This window comes from Opisthorchis viverrini (genome assembly GCF_000715545.1).
Source record: "Opisthorchis viverrini unplaced genomic scaffold opera_v5_25, whole genome shotgun sequence".
Lineage (NCBI taxonomy): Eukaryota > Metazoa > Platyhelminthes > Trematoda > Opisthorchiida > Opisthorchiidae > Opisthorchis > Opisthorchis viverrini.
In genome coordinates this window covers 52482-70076 of record NW_008751681.1, presented here as the reverse complement: position 1 = coordinate 70076, position 17595 = coordinate 52482, and the positions used below count along the sequence as shown (strand labels likewise).

The following is a 17595-nucleotide window of genomic DNA, read 5'->3' as shown; positions in this document are numbered from 1 at the left end:
AAATAAGTGAGAATAGTCTTATCACTAGGGATAAACGCCTCACATGGCACTCATGTGTGTGAGGGAACATGTTAAAGGGAATAGAATAGACGTTATCAACCAGCAAGCGACCTTGAAGATTTATACGATCTTAACACCATATAAAGAGTCAACCGGATAACCCAACGGTATCTGGGACTATTACTGAAGCAGGAGTCCTTCAGCCACCATTCTATCGACGGCACCACTCCACTAGAATCTGAATTAGCATATTCCTAAAGGTAGATGGGAAGAATAAAGTCTGAAGGCATACAAAAGGAAGAGCTTGAATACGCTGTAGTATCATCACCCACGTCCCAGAAGGATCACATTAAATTGTTAGCCTTACACTGAACCATCAAAAAAGGTCGTCTTGGTAGATGAATAGCAGTGGAAGAATGTTATGAGCTTGGATCAAATATACAGCTGAGATTAGCGCAGTACAAGGATAAGATACGATGCCACTTACATGTCACACTAAGCGTGGTAATGAGGAAGAGATCGATGAAGAGAAATTGAGGATCCGTGATGTTACTCCCGATCTGCATAAGCGGAAATTCAGAGGACTCATATGTTAATCGAAAAGTAGTGGAGTGGTTTGCGATAAGATCTAGAAAACTAAGATTATCCTGAATACTTTCATTTTCGTTCCGAGATTGCAATTCAATACTCAGTGAGGAGTAGAGATACTTTGTTGGAGAAATGTTGCAACTCCAAGAAAATTAGCTGGGGGGTAAAAACGAAAGTAGCGAACAAGGCTTATTTTTAGATTGTTCAAAGTGGCTGACTGGTACATTGCAAATTTAGGCGGCAGTCAGGGTAGACACTAGGCTAGAAATGTAAATAAACAGAAGGGTAAGCGAATCGACGGGTCACTGATTCAACTGGATTACGCTACAGTCCAATTAGGGTGCGGAAACACATGGCTTGTAGATAAACAGCAGTTCAAAGGTTGTAAAAGCTTCTACTGAGAAAATTACGGGTTGGATGTGTTGATCTAGTTATCTAATACGTCGTTGGCAAGCTGCCAATTGATCAGCCCGCCAAAATTAGCACTTGGCTTGCAAACATCTCTTCCTGGTTCTGACGATCGATTGACACGCCTGTCAGGACTTCCCAGTCAGGTGGCGCCACAGACGCTTGAAATCCGCTGGATAACTCTTTTGATATTTGACAGTTACTGGGTCGTCGTTTCGATGATAAGTCAGGTACCCCAATCACATCGCTCAAGCGTGAAGACGTCCGCCTGTTCAGACGTGAAAATTCGGATGAGTCCAACTTACGCTGATGCAGTAGTCGTAACGCGCTTGCCTCGCATATCAGGTATCCGGGGTTCAAACTTCGGCACGAACATTGGATATGTACTGCTGATGAGATCTCGTAAGAGCGAAACTCGAGTCCAGTGCTCCCCCTTTGGTGTGGACTCATCAGAATAACTACGCCAGGACGATTGTTCAAACGAGAGTGATGTAAATATGAGTCTAATGTCATCAAACACGGGTATTGGCATTCTAGACAGCTCAAAGCCATGAAGAAGGCTCTGAACGGCAGGATGATGGGCATGTTCCGACCAATTTAATATTGATTTATTCGTAAACTTCACGACAGTGAAGTTAGAAGAATAAAAGGAACAGAACATCAAGACTACGCAACTAATAGGTAGACAGGCTCGTAAATAGGGATCCCAAACCTGACCAATTGATCTTCACCATCGAAACCCAACAAACAACAAAATCGAACGAATGTCATGGTGAACCATCGAGAAAAATACAAATTAGCCAGAAGCAACAAGTATACCTCACAGCAATTCGAATTAAAGTATGAGACTACAGCAAAACACGGATAAGAATGTTCATCTACTTTGCTTAATGAGGTTCGTGCAGAAACGAAAAGACTCGTAAAAACGCAGCGAAACGTTCGGTAAAACACACGCGTTTTGGTCCGCAGCCCGATCAGTAAATTTGAAGGCTACTGCATTCCTTTTTGTGCTTACCTGCCATGCCACCCTAAGGAATGACGAGAGCTGGTATACTACTACAAAGACCTCACTCAGGTGGTGCTCCTCAAGCCGCTAAGGACGAGCCCAGATGTTCCACATTTCACTCTTCGGATATCCGGTGATCCTGACGCAACGGCTCGTAGTATCTACGGTGTGGGAGTTGAACTCCGCCCCAAGGTTGGAAGCGCCTTACTGGAGTGGATTGCAGTAAACAGTCGCCTTTGCGCTGTGCGGTTGTCTGGCTCAAATAAGATTAATGCAAGTTGATGTGGCAAATGGTGTTTGTTTGTCGTATCAGCATGCGCCCCAACAGATAAAAGTTCGGAGACAGAGAAGGACGAGTTTTATCAAGATCTCTCACGACTGCTTCAGTCGGCAAGAAGGACGGATACAGTAATCCAGACGGGTGATATGAATGCCCAAGTCGGACGACTGTGTCCGGAAAAAGCACGGTTAGGTGGTCGATTTGGAGTCGATGCTGAGCGTACGGATAATGGAGAGCGGCTTTTTCAGTTGTGTGCAGATCATCGTCTGTTCCTGGCCAGTACAAACTTCCAACACAAACGCACACACCGAGTTGCTTGGAGGCCACCTACCACAAGACATTCGTTGACCCAATTGGACCATAGGGCTATCAGTTACCGATAGAGAGCCTCAGTTAAAGTTTGTCGTTCCTTCCGGGGGTACGCAAATTGATTCTGACCAAGCTATCATGCGGCTCCGAACTTCGACAGCACTGCGCGTGTCGAAAGAGAGCAGTTATGTTCATCAACTTCGACAAGTTTCAGCAGCTAAAGAGTATCGAGCTGATCTGGCTAGAAAGCTACAAGAAACGCACAGTCATGTAGACGACGAAGATTATATGAGGGATGAATGGAAGCGAGTTAAAGAAGCAATGCTGTCAGCTTTCAGAGCTGTTCATCCAACCCATCTGACTCGACTCAATGAACACTGGACATCTTCGAGATAAGATCTTGTTGCTGCCAAAAAACCATTTCAGCAACTAGCAACTACGATGGCGCACACAGATCCCTCAAACACCAAGTAAACAGGAGCTTGAAGAATGATAGGGAACACCGGTGGATTTCGAAGGCCAAGGAGATGGAGTAGGCTTTCTCTGCAAACAACAGCCGCGCTCTGTTTCAAGTGATCCGATTAACGGGTCAAAAGAAGACAGGTTTCAGTGAGACAATATGCGAAAAAGACGGAACAGCAATCACTCCCTCAATTGCCGTCTTGAGCGATGGGCTGAGCACTTCAAACAGTTCACCTGGTCTTCTTCAACACAACCACTGGAATAACCGAATGGGCCCGAGGGGAACATTGACACCAACCCACCATCAGCAACCGAAAACTAACTTCAGATTTCAATCCTGAAGCACGACAAGGCGTCTGCCCGGGATGATCTAAACCCGAGCCCTTCAGAGCAGGTGGCGGGGTCCTGGTGAACAGTCTAACGACCATACTGCAGAAGATTCGGAACGCAAACAGAATACCAGCCGAATGGAGCTCATCGACCATCATCCCAGTTTTCAAAAAGGGAGCAAGAACGTCATGTGAAAACTATCGTGGTATCAGCCTGGTATCGGTCGCATTTAAGGTGCACTCTAGCATTATCTATAGAGGAAAATGTTGGTAGCTCAGGCATCGTAGGTGGTCGTTGGCTTGTTCGCTGAGCTGGGCAATTTGATTGCAAACGTTTCATCACCAATCGAGGTGACATCATCAGTGCGTTTTTGTGGAGCGTAGTAGTGCGTAGCGGTGGGTTGGTGGTTGTACCTTTGCAATCAAATTGCCCAGCTCAGCGAACAAGCCAACGACCACTATGGCATTATTTTGCGCAGCTTGATAAATTATCTCGAGAGACAGATTCGTGAGAATCAAGCTGGGTTTCGCCCTGGTCGAGGATGCATCGACTGTATATTACCTTGAGACAAATTCCTGAACAGCGCCACTTCTTCAGACATCCCGCGTTGGTTGTTTTTCTGGATCTGAAAGCTGCATTTGATTCTATCGATCGTCAGCAACTTTGGCAGCATCTGGCGATCAAAGATGTCCCTTCCAAATTTCTTTCCCTTATTAGGGCACCGTATGCGAACTCCTAAAGATAAATTGATCGACTATGAAGGAAACTGTCAACACATACTCCTAGCTGAAAAGATATGGTGGATGGTAGATGTTGAGGGTGTCTAGAACCTACGACCGTTCATTACATGAGGACTTGTGCTCTTAGTATGCACAAACCTGCCCCCCGTTATCAACGTTGAGTTTGCGGCCGGACTTGATGACGAAGAAAGCTTGGATGTACAGTTAAGACCCTCATGACTGCGCTGTCCAATTATTGTGAAATTCGCCAAAAGAAACGTGGCCAAGTCCTACAACGCGGTATTGTGATAAGGTGACAAGCCACGATCAGTGATAAGGGACGTGCAAAGACATCCAGTTGCAGCAAAGGATATGTGAACGCCATCTCAAATGTTGGGAAAAAAACTTTTGTTTATTGTTTCCAATACAGAGATCATATGAGAAAAGTTTTGGTGGAGGCAAAATTTCCTTCCCTACATTTTGGAAACCAAACATTAGAGTTGTTTTACCTAACCATCAATCTGATATTCCGTCGAACAAAACAAACGGCCGCAAGGGTGGTTTCTGGTAGACCATCGTCATTAAAGACAAACCATTTCTGGGTAAATGAACAGCCCTGAAAGGGATGTCTGTGTTCGGGTGAAAAATATAGTATCCTGACAAATCGGAAATGCTGCTGCGTGTTCTCCAAGGAAGGGGCCTCTATTCGAACCACTTGCCCACAGCAAGTGGAAGATATGAAGGGGATAAGGCAGTAAGTACTCCATGCCTCTTACACCGACAACAGCTAGCTTCGGTCCCTTTTCATAAAAGCAGTGAACCTAATGGCCACAATACTGAGACCTGGCGGGGCACACAAAACAGCCAATGTACCAAGGCACAAGACCCAAAACGTGAGTTGATGGTTACCGCCCAATACGGATGGAGAAGTCCCAATCAAAAGGTTATGTGTACACTCAGTGAAAGTATAGCATAGAGGTTTTGGAGTAAAATGAATGGAAAATGCTACTAAAATGTTTATCAACGGGGCGGTATCATGGGCTGATCCTGCCGTGTTGTAGCGCCTATTTTGCACTTTTTACTGTTTTTACACAAGTCAATACTTTTCGTACATTCCGCGATTGATTTCTCACAGTCTATCGACTGCCGAGGAACATCCATTCGGGGTCACCTGAGAGGAATGCAGTTGCGGTGAAAAAAACGGTGACGGACGCATGATTGTGTTGCGCGGCTTTGTTGATGTTAGACCTTGTCGAAGAATATGAACGTCCTAACTGGACAAAAACGATGGGAAATACAAGAATTTCGAACTGAAGAGATATACGGGGGACGTGATTTTTAGAGGCCTTCTTACACTTAGAGGAAACTAATTCGATTTGGGCGCTCTAAGGTGGTGCAGAATGAAAGCGAAATTCGGATTGCTAAGTCCTTCAGATTGGCGGGAAAAAACGATGGGTAAACCTCAGTTTGTCAATGAACCTAGCGTGGTGTAGATGCAGTTTGCAGCACCGAGCCGTATGCGGAACAACTTAAATACAATGTGGAACAGGATTTCGAATAAAGGAGTAATGGAAGAGGGTGGATAACACAGAGGACACGTGTTCGCAAGGTCAGCCACATCATAATGAAACGGTCGTCGTCCACATTTGATGGCTAGCGTTTTTGATAACCTGATTGCGATGAACGGTTAAAAAATGAGACTAAATCCTGCGTGAGTTCGGGCCATTGCATCTAGAATGTTATGAGATTAGCGAATGGTGAACAAAATTAGAAAAAAGGTGTGATGAAAGTAATTCTAAGAAAGGTTTTACCGAGTAGAAGTGGGTCGGATACAACAAAAGTAATCGGAACTCACCGTGTAGAGTAAGAGAGTAGTAAAAAACTGGACTAGTGAGTAACCACACATGAACTTGAAAGTGCCGAAACTTGTGACCAGAGCACAGCGTCCCTCGCGGACCAGCGTAGGCACACAACCGATATTTTGTTGTTTTGACGTAAACGGGCTGGCAACGCTGGCTTCCGCCTCACTGAGAGAAATGCCGGCGTGAGCGGCCTTGAGGGCGCCGCAGTCATTTGCGCCATCTCCACACATAGCCACGAAATACCCCACTGACTGCAGTGCCTCGATCAACTGCGTTTTTTGATCAGGAGAAAAGCGAGCGAACACCGTCCCCTTAACGACCAGCTAAGTTAAGTGAGAGAGAGGTGCAGTGAAAGTTTCACGCACGAAAATGAGGAAATTTACATGACATGAATTAGCATTTATTATTTCAAACTCCAAACAAGAATCAAAAGGAATATTGCGCATTCAATGATTTATCTGAAGTTCAGATGGAGTATAAACAAAATTATGACGAGATTAGCGCAAACCATATCTGTCATTGGTGACTAGTCATGTGATCCCTTTGAAAATAGGCGAGACATGCAACCAGTGGAATTAACAATTCGGTCGGATGACACCGTTCTCAGGATAAATCAATTGCATTCAAGTATGCAAGACATCAGACGAAATGGGTCAAGAAACAGTGCTACTCTAAAGAATCTCACAATGTCTTGCGCTTTTTTAGTGCTACAAGTAGTATAAATGTAACTAAAACACCAACGTCACGTAACTACAGAAATGCTCAACCACGCGGCTGAACTAGCTCGCCTAAAGAAGGAAGCCTGATGTGATGTAGACTATGAAAACAAGCGAACTACTTTCCTCCAATGGCAGATCGCAATTGATACATGACCTTCTAAGCGATTCGCTTTTGCACATCCAAGAGTATTAGTATATAAAAGAAACACAAATATATGAATACTGCAAACGAAAGGAGGAACGTCCTTCGCCGTGAAGTTGTTTATTCCCAAACACGAACTAAGCGGTAAATATCCCACCTGCACAGTATTGAACAATGATGAACAAACATTTCAGAGCAGTTCCATAATTTCCGTAGTGGCCTTCACCTCCCATCGGCGGCGGAGCTTGGACACCGGACCAGACACTACTCACATGCCCCACCAGTAGTATACACCGCTGCAAAGATAGTTCGCGACAGTCTCTATCATCTCTCTATCTACTTATTACAATACATTTATACGGAGTAAGGCACTATCTACCGCCCATAAGCCCAGTACTAGCAAATTGGAAAAGGACGAATTCGATAGTCGCGTGTTAGCTACGATCCAATTATCTACATCGTAACCATCTCAGGGAGATCACGAAAACGATGCACGCCTGAAAGTAGCAGTCCTCAAAATCTTCTGGGGAATAGTTTCCACAGATAATTGATAAGTTTACAACTGCAAGTTCTGGGTCAACCTTGTTTTTCAGCTATCACTAATGCCCCGGTGAGAATATGGAGAAGCTAATTAGGTATCGTTCTCTCAGTCGGTTTAGATGGTTACCGTAGCCATGCTTGTGCTTATCAAGTTTAACGGGCCAACGCACGTTGAGTGCGGATGAAGCTTTGGTTAGGTCGATCGAATGAACCCTCCCAGCAATACCAACGGAACAGGTTTTGTAAACTTATTGCACTGGATGGCTAAAAAATTCTATCACTACCTATTGGAAGTATCATCCATTCCTTAGAATAGTTGGGAGGAGTACTAATCAATGGAGATAGACAGGCCGGTGAATATCCTGTGGGGTTTTAAAAGTAGCGATTGCCATGAGAAGGCACTCCTCTAAACTAACACAACCTACTTGGTAGCAAGCAAAACGAGTTCCAGTTTCAGTGCTAACGTGATTGTGCTCAGATGAAATAAGACGGCAGCTAATTTAGATCTGTGTGTAATCAATGGAGTGTACATCAGTGTGGCATACATCACTGTCACAAGAGGAACCAATTCAACACAGCAAGGGGAGTTTACGCATGTCTCTGTGGATTATTTGCATACCATCATGAGCGACCACAAACAACATGCTCTAGTGATGTGTTTCAACAACCCAGGTGAAGTAGATCGTAGTTTTCAGATTTCATTAAACTAACAGGAGCGTTTGTCTTGGCTCGCGTTCTGGCACTAGAGTTGATCAGTATTTTCCAAAATTGTCCAAGGCGGCTAGCGAACAATCAAGCTCGTACACGAGCATTCTATGTGAGACTAATAACCGATTCTAGAACGGTTTAGTAAACAATCGGTGGATTTAGGGTTAACCAACATGAAGGCTTCCTTAGGCTGGGAATGGATCATCAGGTTGGTCGAGTTTTGAGGAGAACCAATGAGCAAAAACCTCTTTCGACCACCACACTAAATCAGTGTTGAATGCCGGTTAAAAGTTCCTGCTGGTTAGTATGGTCGATAAGGTCCAACGGCCAACTGGTGGAACAGGTGTTGTTTGGGACCTGACACTACAGTTGATAACATCGGATGTCGCTTACCATCTTCGTTTGTGCCACGATAATTTTGTTAAGAGATGAGAGGATCTGAATTTCAGTCGGCACGATCTACGAACTTCACATCCAGGCCTATTCTGTCGATAACTTCTGCTCACAAACAAACCCACATCGCCACGCGTCGAGTCAGCGGATCTGAAAAGGATCCCCACACACTTGCCAGTACTGTCTATTATTTTCTGACACTAGGATGTCTGGCGACTTCTACCGCTCCGAGAACCAGTCACTGTGACAAAACTCCCCGTCGAAAATTTAACACTATATAGACCTATTTGTTTTTCCATGTTTACTGTATGTCCTTAATAGCTAAATCGTTGACTGGTGCTTAGTCTTCACCCGCATTTCTTGCTGGTCTGCTTTGGCTCACCCATTCTGCAGCGAGTGTCTTTAGTTTGTCTGTGTGTTGCATTAAACCCTGCGGATCTAGCCCTTAGTGATCCTTAAACCGCGCCGGTTCAGAGTACAATGTTTCCCCCCTAAAACGCGGTTCTTAAGTCATCACCGTCACCGATCAATTCTCTGGTATGCTTGTTCACGCACACCAATTACCTTCCAAATTGATGTTCAATTAAACGAGCTGGATAGCCATAGTTACTGTTTATTTACTTCAGAAAAGCGTGAGATCTTGTGAGAAATACCGTAGCATCAACCTACTCATTATTGCTTCTAAGAAGCTCATGAGTAACAGTTTAGACTGCCATTCGGTCAACTCATGTGAGCACGACCATTAGTCGGATAACAACTGATGAGATGATACTCTGGAATGGGCCATTCGTCTCAGTTGCCATGGTGTCCATAAAGGATAGTGCGCTCGGAGTATACCCCATGTCTATGATGGATTGGATATGAGTCAGGCAACGCTGAGGTTCGTTGACGACGGTGTCATCCACATTTTTCGTTCAAAATATCTAGCGGGTATAGAAACCTGACCAAAGCATTTTGTCCGAAATGCTTCGTAAGGATCTAGGTAGAAAGCGAGGAATCCACCTCTAGATCATGTTGTTGAGCGTAAATCACTGAATCAACAAGGAATTTATGGTTTTCACACAAACCAAAAAAGTAAACAACATTCAGGAGGATTCAGCAATCGCAGTGAACCTACACGGAAGAACAAGGCTCCTAAGCAACAGCAAATGGATGCTAAATCTCACTGCCCCCGTCGTCGGTAGGTCTGATCTAATCGGCAGTAACTTTTAACCTACATTTAACAGTGATTTAGCGTGCTGGTCGAAATAGGTCTTGCCGATGGGTCTTAAGTTGGCATGAAATCCCTAACAAACTGACGACGCCTTTTGCCAGACGAGAAACGTTGACTAGCAATACGTCTACCGATTGTTTACCTTTCTGTTGTGAAACGACGATCTCCTGATTGCATTTTAGTTTTGTTGACTCGGTTTTGACTCAAACGGTGTAACAAGGGTAGTAGCGATATACTAACCTAACCGACGTGATTCGCATGTGGCTGGATGGTTACGAATGCGCAGCATGAGTGCGTCACTGATGACGACGCAGCGGACTCATATGTCAATCTAGAGGAGGTCATGTGACTAATGATTGTGATGGAAAGAATGATAACCCATCTTTCGTGTTAGTAAATGAGGCAGTATTAGTGAGAATAGGCGAAATAAACATGATTCACTGCGGCTTAAATCGCCGGTGAGTTGTATGTTCACAGTGTCCTGATTTCTATCGAGAGCATGGGATTATCTCGCACGGCTAAGTGTTTGATGGTCATGCCAAAGTCAGACAATCGTGAAAAGAAGTCGCACTCAAAAGTCATTCAGAAATCTGTAGCTTGTTCTTTAAAAAAACAATCTGTAGAGAACTGCTTTAGTGTCAGACTGATCAAAAGTTACCTGCGATCATCAATGTTAATTACTAGCGGTTTCTTCTTGTTCCGGAGATGGCTACAAGATGTAACCTGGGGGGTGGCTCCCTCACAGTATTCGTCATCAGTACCCCTTCGCACAGGATGTGTGGTTCCCAACCCACACTTAATATGCTTGTCTGGAAATCGCATATCGATTATTCAGCTAACGGACCAGGAGGTAAACTGATTATGTAAATATGCGTTTCGAGTCGTTTTGCTCGGTTGTGAGGTTAGCCGCATAAAACAGCGTTGAAAGTGATTCGTTGCAGCGCATGGATGTCACTAACATAGAATTCCACTCGATAAGCCTGGAACACAGGTCATTCCAATATACCGATGAAATAATTCAGAGAAGTGGGGTTTGTGTTACACATTTTGAACGAGGACAGCGGTCGGGAAGATCACCAAGTGATAACAAAGCTGACGACATCTTAGACATTTTACTTCTTTAGAAAATGGACCGACTCGCTTTGACCTCAATGAACTAAGTCCAAAGAGAATAGCTTAGGTTTTGTCTGGTTCTACGCAGATTGGGTGGAGAAAACTATCATCGGTGTTTCGTACGAAAGAATCAAGTATCCCTTCTGACAAAGAGGAAGACTGTAGAGAGGAGAAGTTCTATGACGCCAGTAGAACAGTCAGCCGTTTGAAACGCATAGCGTGGTATCGGAAATGCTGACGGATGCGCCATTGAACCGGATTCCAATTTCCTGACCTTAATTGGCCAATTGAAACAGACTGGCTCAAGATCTAGTGCTGTTATTATGTGCCTAGCACTGTATGTTCTCAGTGATCCGGAAGTGTCCATGACGTTCGTCCTATTCACGAAAAGATGTTCACACCGCACATGGACTTTTACTTGTCTTCTAGGAAAAAACTGCACTTTCTCTTGAAATCCACTTGACAGGTCCATCTGAGTTCAGAGCACAATCGCAAGCGACTAATTGTTTTGTCAGTCTTAGTAGAAGCGTACAATAGAAATTTGATTAATAAGAGCGACCTGAATCTCGCCCTCTCTTAGACAAAGTGGTTAATAACGGGCATTTACAAGTGTGAGTGTAAGAAGGCGACTTAGTAATGGAATAATACTGGCCTTTACTGTGGTGATTTTGGATGGATAACCAAGTTGGTCTTTATAGGAAAGCTTCTGGTGTTGTAGAAGAGTTAATATCAATGGAACAGAATCAGTCTACCAATATATTGTTCGCAACATTTAACGTGCGTAAACTGTTATGCGCTCATAAGGTTGACAGGTGGTGTCCTCTCGAGAGAGATTCCTCCCAAACTAAGACCACTTAGGCGGTTGAGTCTTTGTGCGGCAGACTACTGTACGAGAAACTACAACATTTGGAGGCAGGGTTTCTGTGGAAGATCATAGAAGCGAGCGGCGCCAAGCAATGTATGACTGCAAATCGGGATCTGTGACTTTTTGAGGTGTGGCGTAGAACAGATTTGGGGGTAATGTGTGACCTCGACAAAAAAGGGGCTTTAAGTAAGTTTCGGGCCCACAATAAGCTAAAATAAAAGAACGAGTTGGCCCAGGGGCATATGATGCTGTTGCATTGTCATTAACCTTCATGTGTCAAGTATATAAAATAGAAAGACTAGAAGTACAGGATGACGGCAGTCACAAACTATTCCCGAGGATAAACGAACCTTAGGAATGAGCCACGGATAATGCTCTTTAATAACACCCCATGTTTTTCCGGAAATAGCAAGGTGAAAATCCGGGCGATCGATCATTCGTATGTTGACCCGATGCGAATGGGTGGCATCAATAACATGATCGTTCTCCGCGGCACCATCGTCCACATTCACAGTAACGGTAACTGGGCTCCTGGAAGAGGAAGGGACAGTTGCGTAAGTTGAGACTCTTAAATTCGAAAACGAACACACGATGAAAGCTTTACGGAGGCACTTGAATGCAATTTATTGAAATTCAATTATTGGAATGCAGAGACCCACAAAATTTCATATTAATTCGTTCACAAATCGACTGACTAAATTGTAGATTTCATGTTACTGAGTTCGAAGACAGATATGAAAGTGCGTAAAAATGATAAAACAGTGAGATCTTCGCTAATGCATTTCCAGTTAAGGTAGTGTAGTTGTTGAGGCTGGCAATTCCGTGAAAAACGTTTCACCACCAACCGAGGTGGTGCCATCGGTGTGCAGCGTCGCGACTTCGTGATAATTCATCCTGATTGATGATTAGACGTTTGGAGCGAAAGTGATAAAAAATCAACGAATTCCGAAATAAGGCGACCAATGATGGTCGAGCCTTCAGAGTGAGAATGCACCCGAGGTTCGGACTTTTTCACTGTATTATCTTACTTTTCGCTCCAACGGAACCCCATGTTTCGTTACATAGTTTTCAGGGTGATAGGATGCATTTTTTCCAACACCAGTTGTCTAAGCCCCTAGTGTTTTCGAGCGCCTTTGGATAAGTGATTCAGCGCCTCCCAAGAATGTTAGACAAATTAAAAACACCATATTCATTGAATACTTGTATTTGGGCTCACACAACCCGGAAGTATGTATATTCCCGGGGCGACCTTCACTCAAGTGTTTTCGAGCGCATTTGGATAAGGAATTCAGCACCTTTCAAGAATGTTAGACAAACTAAAAACACCATATTCATTGAATACTTGTATTTGGGCTCACACAACCCGGAAGAATGCATACTTCCGGGGTGACCTTCACTTAAGTACCAAGAAAGATCACACACTCATCCGAACTTTTGTCCCCGGAGCAATAAAGAAATAATGGAGTTATGTGCTCTCAGAAAACTTGTTGCGCTCACCATCGGACGACTGTAACAGTCAGCTGGGGTGCCGTTTGCTTCGCACTGATCGTCATGTCAGCGTTAGTTGCAGAGGTGATGTGATCACCTGGGTGAAAAAAGCCTGGTGTCGTCTCGAACATGTTATATCCGATACAGCAGTTATTTCAATCAGAAACACAACCCGGGCTTTCTGAGTAAGTATAAATAAATAATCTTCACAAAATTATGCATTGTACTTGTTACTCCACTTTCAGAACTGTGCGCGCCACGACCACAGTGTAGTTGAGTCGAACTTTTTTGTACAGTTGGCGGTATCTTGTACAGTACTTTTACCTCTACTACACTTCCTTGAGCTTAACCAATATTGCGTTTCACCACACGACTGGAGGTCAAACTGTGTTTGTATTTGTAGGCAAAAATGATAATGTACCGTTCTTACATGCGCATTTCACTTGAGTCCTCGGATCGGTATGTATCCAGCTTGTTGCGGATGGTGTATGTCGGGAACAGATCTATTTTATGGAAAACCTTCACACAATATGGAAAGGTGCTGCTAACCAGACAATCACTGAACATATTGTCAGCATCTGAACTCTTGCCTTAACCTAAGTTGTGCCGTTGAGGCCACCATCATTAGCACTAGCAAGTCCACTTCTCCTATCTTCAAGCAGCTACGAAGTAAAAAGGAGTAAGCCTACAAAATATGAAAGTACACAGTGACCGGACAGCTTAGGCAAGTAGACAGGAAGTCCAGCCGTCCAATATAATCAATTTCAAAGCGGGTCTCGGCAACAAAAGCTGCCGTGAAACATGAAGGCCCGTGAAGCAGATGTATGGCTGAGGACAAAGTTGAGTTCTTTTGGTTCTGATAAACTCAAATGTGACGTATTTTAGCCTGTCAAACCCATACACGGCATTATCTACCCAGTATGACGGAGAGCACAGAATGTGTATAAGGACATGAGGCAAGTGAAGTGGGGCAAGGCTTATAGTCCCGATCCAGTAGAGCTTTGTTGCTGAACAGCCACGTATCTGTTCGCTGGTTGGTGGAAAGCCTCTTACCTGGCTCTGACAGCGCCGGTACCGAAACAAGGAGCAACCAGGCTCAAGCGAATCGCTCGTACTTCCGTTATTTTGAAACTGTCTAAAGGAGCGCCCCCGAATCGAGTAAAAGGCACCCTTCTGGATCAAACCTCACACCGGCTTCTATAGCATCAGGCTCGCAAAACACTGACTACGTTTCAACTCCAATTTATCACTTTCGCAGCTGGTGCGAAACCTAATGCTGCAAACCCTTTGTTTATTTTGACAGCCTTGCCACTACAACGCCCCACCGAGGTAGGCAGCTGACAGGGTCTAATGAAGCTAAATGAAAAGTGTTTCAAGAACCACACACGATTCACTAGTGTGCGTGGAGGGCTCCGATTTAAAAAAAAACGCTCCAACCGAAGGTGTAACGAATATGTTCACATTCGAGGCTCGCAATTCCGTCGCTTCTCGCATTTGTGCTGTTGCATGGCACAAATAAAAAAATAAACAAACGCGAACACTGTTCTGTGGATTTCCTCGAAGGTTTAGCTGTATTTCCATGAGATGACTGAACAAGATAATGATCCTGACAAGATAACACCTTGTACATTTCTGGAGCAAAACCAGCGGCGGTTTCTGAAATAGTGGCATATGAGCACCAGTGGTTCATTACTACACATGAATGCTATTTGAAGGACAATGGTTAATACACCAGCACGGATATTCACGGATATCCGCTGCAGTGAAATCGCAGCGTTCGTCTGTCGCGCTACATCTGAAGATAAACTAACCGTGTTGAATACTGAAAGAATACAGTGCGCTTCACAAGGAAGCAATGTGGGAAGCTTCGTGTCAGCTCTGTCTCACAGAATGGGGTTTGGAAAACTACAAGGGTCTTTGAAAGTTCAGCTAGAAAAGTTAACAATAAATTCATCACACACACAATCTGACGATGATAGTTTGGTTTAGCAGTCAAACGTCTACTGAGGGAATATACAGCTATTATGCTGCACACTCTCATTCGACCACAGAATACCCATTACCCTACCACAAAGCCTTAAATCAACACACTGGACGAAGTATAAGCCTCGCTGCGAAACTGTAGGATATCAACGAAATTGGATTTGTTTAGCTTTTCTTCTATGAATACACAATTATATATGCGCCAAATACGCCAACTGCATGATGCATGCATACACTTTGGGAGTAGAATCAGTAGGACCAGAGGCGAACAAAATTCTAAACTTCTTAGGTCGGATACAACGACGACCGATTTCTCCACTCTGCAAAGCGACCATAAAGCTCTTCAGGGATTGCACATTGAAGAACTGGCGTGCTCACACAAGAAAAACCTCGAAAAGTTGGAATATCTCCACGTCCACGAAAAAGTCAGGTGCCAAAAATGGTAACGAAAAGACCTATCATGGAAACGAAGCGATCCAAGTAGTTCGGCAATGGGGAGCAATTTACTGACGTACCGAGTATGCGACTTCCTCCTTCGACGGAACCACCGGTGTCTAGCTTTTTCCGGATGGGATGGACGCAATTGGCCGTTGCGCCATCCTCCATCAGTCGCGGTAACTTCGGTAACTGGTTTATGTAAATCCTCCGCATAGTGAAATTCCACCAGAGGTGAATCGTGAGCCATAGCAACAAAGGATGACGGGGCACTGAAGTTCGCATCCACCGGAAAAGAGACCGGGACGGTCCTACCGACGGCGACATCTCCCGCGGCTACATCATCCAAATTGGTACTTGACAAGCCAACTTTTGGAGGAGGCTTGGCAGAAACAATGATGATTCTGTCCAGTTCATCGATCATTTCACAGTCTCGTGCGACCGAAACGGCAGTGAGCATATTATCACCTGATTGTGGGAGTCGAATGCGGGGATTATTGAGGCGGGAAGTCTATAGACCGGTGTAATCTTTGTGACCCTGCTATCTCTTGTTTTGCCAAATATTTTCTGACTCAAAACAAAGTTCCCAACGGCATGTTGATGAAATCAACTACTTTTTCACCGACAAAGTAGACGCTTGATAGGAAGTTCATTGTGGAGATCATGAGACTATGACTACAAGTTAAAATGCCACTGAATGAATCGAAGGTTTAACACTGTTGTCCGATAACAACCTTACTTTCTTACGACTGTTGTGTAATAAGTTTAGAGCCACGAAAAAGGCTCATGAATTAGGACCCCTGGTCCGCGCATCATCCCATTTCTACTGCGTTTTTAGTTTACTCGAGTCGATCATCTTCCCCCCTTGAAAGCATCAGTGTTTACGAACCACCAATTTCCAGATTTCATTTTCATTCCGGCTAGATTATTGCCTCATTCCTCCTGCACTAATCTGAGCTCCTTCTTTAGAAGGGCTCTCTGACAACCAGTTTTTCGTTTTCCTGTCTTCCCGCACGCGCGTGATAGGGAAGTGAGAATGCTAAGAGTTCGCAATTCGATAAAATCCTTGAGAAATAAAACCAGCTCAAGAAGTCAATCGAGTGAGTTCCATTTATTATGGAACAAACGGTAACTTATGAATATCGGGAAATGTGCAAACGCACAAACTTATTTTGGTATACTCACGACTAGCCTGCTAAAATAATTAACAATTTACGCATTGATTTCACATCGCTCGAATTCCAGGAACTGAAAACGATGAGAAAATAGCACTGAACTCTTAGCATCGACCCAAGAGGTCAGATAGATAATACGGTAGGAGACGAATCCCACTTAGTAATGAGTTCAATTCATGTAACAGCACGCTCGTGAAACATCTTCTTTTACTCAAATATCCATCACGCTCACTCAAAAGTATATCGCAAAGAGGGATCTTTCACACCTAGCTTTGCGACCAGTGGCGAATCGTCTAGTGAAACTCTTGTGATTCAGTGTGAATTAAAAGCGATACGGAAACCTGTTAGTCATGTGGGAAAATAGACAAAGATCATCTGATTTTGTCAGTGTGTCAACAAACGAAGAAAAAGGAATGCATTTGGGAGTAACAGTAGAAGGCAGGACCCAAACACATGTAGGTTTCCCCACCGACCCAACACTTGTGCAACCACTCTAACACACTAAAATCCCTCGGCCGACACCCAACAGAGATTTAGCTTGACTTAGCTGATTGATTCTCCTTCCGCCTTAAATCTCGATCAACCTCGGAACCTAGTCACTTGGCCTGACGAAGCTTTTGTGTCAAAAGCGAAACGTTGCCCAGCAATAAATCTACCGATTGTCACGTTTTGTTTTAGAAAACTAAATGAAAATTGTTTCACGAACCACACACGATTCACTAGTGTGCGTGGAGGGCTCTGATTTAAAAAACTCTAACGGAATAAATCTACCGATTGTCACCAAACGTTTTAGAAAACTAAATGAAAAGTGTTTCACGAACCACACACGATTCACTAGTGTGCGTGGAGGGCTCTGA

General features: G+C 44.1%; 1 protein-coding gene across 1 annotated transcript in view; it reads right to left on the bottom strand.

Annotated features, from left to right (window-relative positions):
- The window catches only part of T265_02127 (hypothetical protein), a gene marked incomplete at both ends in the record, with an annotated part of 41430 nt that overhangs the window by 13830 nt on the left and 10005 nt on the right, over positions 1–17595 (bottom strand). Inside the window, 4 exons of the mRNA XM_009166301.1 lie at positions 488–560; positions 5958–6287; positions 12008–12188; positions 15644–16031. Coding sequence (XP_009164565.1) covers positions 488–560; positions 5958–6287; positions 12008–12188; positions 15644–16031 — 972 coding nt within the window. The remainder of the gene's footprint in view (positions 1–487; positions 561–5957; positions 6288–12007; positions 12189–15643; positions 16032–17595) is intronic.